Source organism: Clupea harengus, chromosome 8 (assembly GCF_900700415.2).
Source record: "Clupea harengus chromosome 8, Ch_v2.0.2, whole genome shotgun sequence".
NCBI classification, from domain to species: Eukaryota; Metazoa; Chordata; class Actinopteri; order Clupeiformes; family Clupeidae; genus Clupea; species Clupea harengus.
Window position 1 is genome coordinate 27131987 of NC_045159.1, and position 2500 is coordinate 27134486.

Below are 2500 nucleotides of genomic sequence, written 5' to 3' on the forward strand. Positions count from 1 at the left end.
GTGAATGTTAAAGCACTGCCCATAAAGTTTCTTCGGTCATGGATTGTTATAACAAGTCTCCCATGGTGATCCTACCATCGTGTCTTTGACCACATGGGGTGGAGCTAAAAATAACCGAACAGAGGTCCACTGGGGGATCCACTGCACGATTAGAACGCCTTTATGTAAAACGGAATGACCAGACCAGAGTTCAATTCGATTTTTTTGGTTATCCAAATATGGTACCAGAAGATGGCAAATCATTTGCCCTGAGCAAGAGATGGAGGAATGTGTTGTGCGAATATGTGTGTGAGTGTGTGCTTGTGTGTGTGTGCGTGTGTGCTTGTGTGTGTGTGTGCGTGTGTGGGCGTGTGTGCGCGTGTGCGTGTGTGCGTGTGTGCGTGTGTGTGTGTGTGTGTGTGTGTGCGCGTGTGTGTGTGCGCGTGTTTGTGTGTGTGCGTGTGTGTGTGTGTGTGTGTGTGTGTGTGTGTGTGTGTCTTATGTCTTTTGATTAACAACAGGCTGCACGAAGACTACACATCTCAATGATAGCAATGGCAGGTGGGGGCAGAGGTGATTATGTTTTCCATTAGAACCTATCATAAAGATGGGAGGTTTATTCACAATGACAGACTCTCAGCATGCATATTGCCTACTGCATATTTGATATCTCTAAGACATTAATAATAGATAACAGACAAGCATAAACTTCTCTCCTTCGCCCTAATTCTCAGCTAATATGAGCAAATAATCATGGGTTAGAGAAATGACATCATACACACATGAACACACACATGAACACACACATGCACACGCACATGAACACACACATGCACACGCACCAGCCTTTGTGTGCTGCTAAAATGGATTACATACTGATACAAAGCAAGAATAATGCTGTGCATATTTCCGAGCAGACCACCGATAGCTTTTTAAAGCGAGCTCCTCTGTACTGTGTACATCGGATAATTCTCACATCTCACATCTCGCCCACCACAGATGTAACCCTCCCACTAGGAAGGGTGGGAGCAGGCAGGCAGGCAGGGGAGGCGGGCAGGCAGCTCGGCTTGTGCTCAGAGCTGGGGATGATGACTCAGTGGTGTAGGTGTGTGTTCTCACCCTGTACTGCTGCAGAGGCCTGCATCCTCATAGCCTCAAGAACACATACCAGCGCAGCGGTGCTGTTTCGGATCATGGCGGGGTGGGGGGGGGGGAGTTGGCGTGGAAATGGGAAGTGTGGGATTCACAGCAGGAGTTTAAAAAGGTCTTCTGAACCCAGCTGCTGTAGTTTGCTTTGGTGTGGTTGTGAGAATGGGTGCAGGAATCGGAACTTGATCTAACCATGCTGAACGTGGATAAATATGTCACCACTTTAAATGCACGGTTGCCTACACCCGATAAAATAGGTTGATAGTCGTATGCAATGCAAGGTTGTCTAGACCCAGTAAAACTGAAAATATAATTTAGGTCACTTTGTAAAAGTGTTCTGGACTTTGCTGAATGATCTGAAAATAAAATAATTTGTTGTGAAAGTTGTAAAAAAAAAAAATGCACTGAAATTCTCGTGAACATGAAAAACTGGTGTTGCGTGAGCGACGAAACTTCAAAGTGACAGCTCACCACTTTGGGAGAAAGCTGATGGAGAGTTCTAGATCTTTTGTATTCATCAGCTCCTTTTTTAACTCTAGTCAGGTGCTTTAGAGTTTATTTTAGCATTCCAGGTCATCACTGAGAACTCTCTTTGTCAATCTCTGCTTTGCTGTGTTTCCATTTAAAAAAAAAAAAAAAACTACTGCTTGTCTTTGCTGCAATGATTCACACACAAATAGACTTGGACACACACCATGTGCACATATATTAAATGTCTTCCTCCCAGATCAGTCATTTTCTCATGTATTCCCATTTATTCTTTTACCCACAAATCCACAAACCAGGAACAGATCAGTACATCAATGTACGAATGCTATATTTGAATGAAGATTCCACTGGATGAGATTCTCCTTCTTCTTGTTCTTCTTGTTGTTGTTCTTCCTCTGTATTTTGGTTAGTGCACATGAATAGACTATACACTTCCACATATCACAACTCGTAATGGGAAATGTTAAGCTCTGCCGCTGCCTTGTTCATTAGTTTCATGTATTACGACACCTCAGGACATAAGGCCTAATGCCTCTTACTACCTAATAGACACGTCGACGCTCATCGTCACGTCTCAAAGTGAGAGTTGAAGTCGGTAGGAATTCTAATGAAGCGCTCTGGGCTTCAAAGAGAACCATGTTAAATTCCATCTCTCACTGCAATGGAGTCAAGTGATTGGGCTCCGGGCCTCCTAACCTGTGACTGGTGCCTCTATGTCCAGCATGGTCTTCTCCTGGCGCAGGATGGCAGCGCCCTCGCTCACGATGCGGAGTGCCACCGCCTCCTCCACTCTGCCCTCCTTGGTGAGGTGAGCTTTCAGCAGGTCGACCCTCGGCTTGCCCTCACTGTCGAACACCTCCTTCGTGGTCAGGCGGTGACTGAG

At 45.4% G+C, this 2500-nt stretch overlaps 1 protein-coding gene across 2 annotated transcripts in view; it reads right to left on the minus strand.

Annotated features, from left to right (window-relative positions):
* The window catches only part of ppp3ca (protein phosphatase 3, catalytic subunit, alpha isozyme), a 37373-nt gene that overhangs the window by 20017 nt on the left and 14856 nt on the right, over window positions 1-2500 (minus strand). For both annotated transcript variants that reach the window (XM_031572583.2, XM_031572582.2), the window contains exon 2: window positions 2314-2500. This exon is cut by the window's right edge and continues 14 nt beyond it. In XM_031572583.2, coding sequence (XP_031428443.1) covers window positions 2314-2500 — 187 coding nt within the window. The remainder of the gene's footprint in view (window positions 1-2313) is intronic.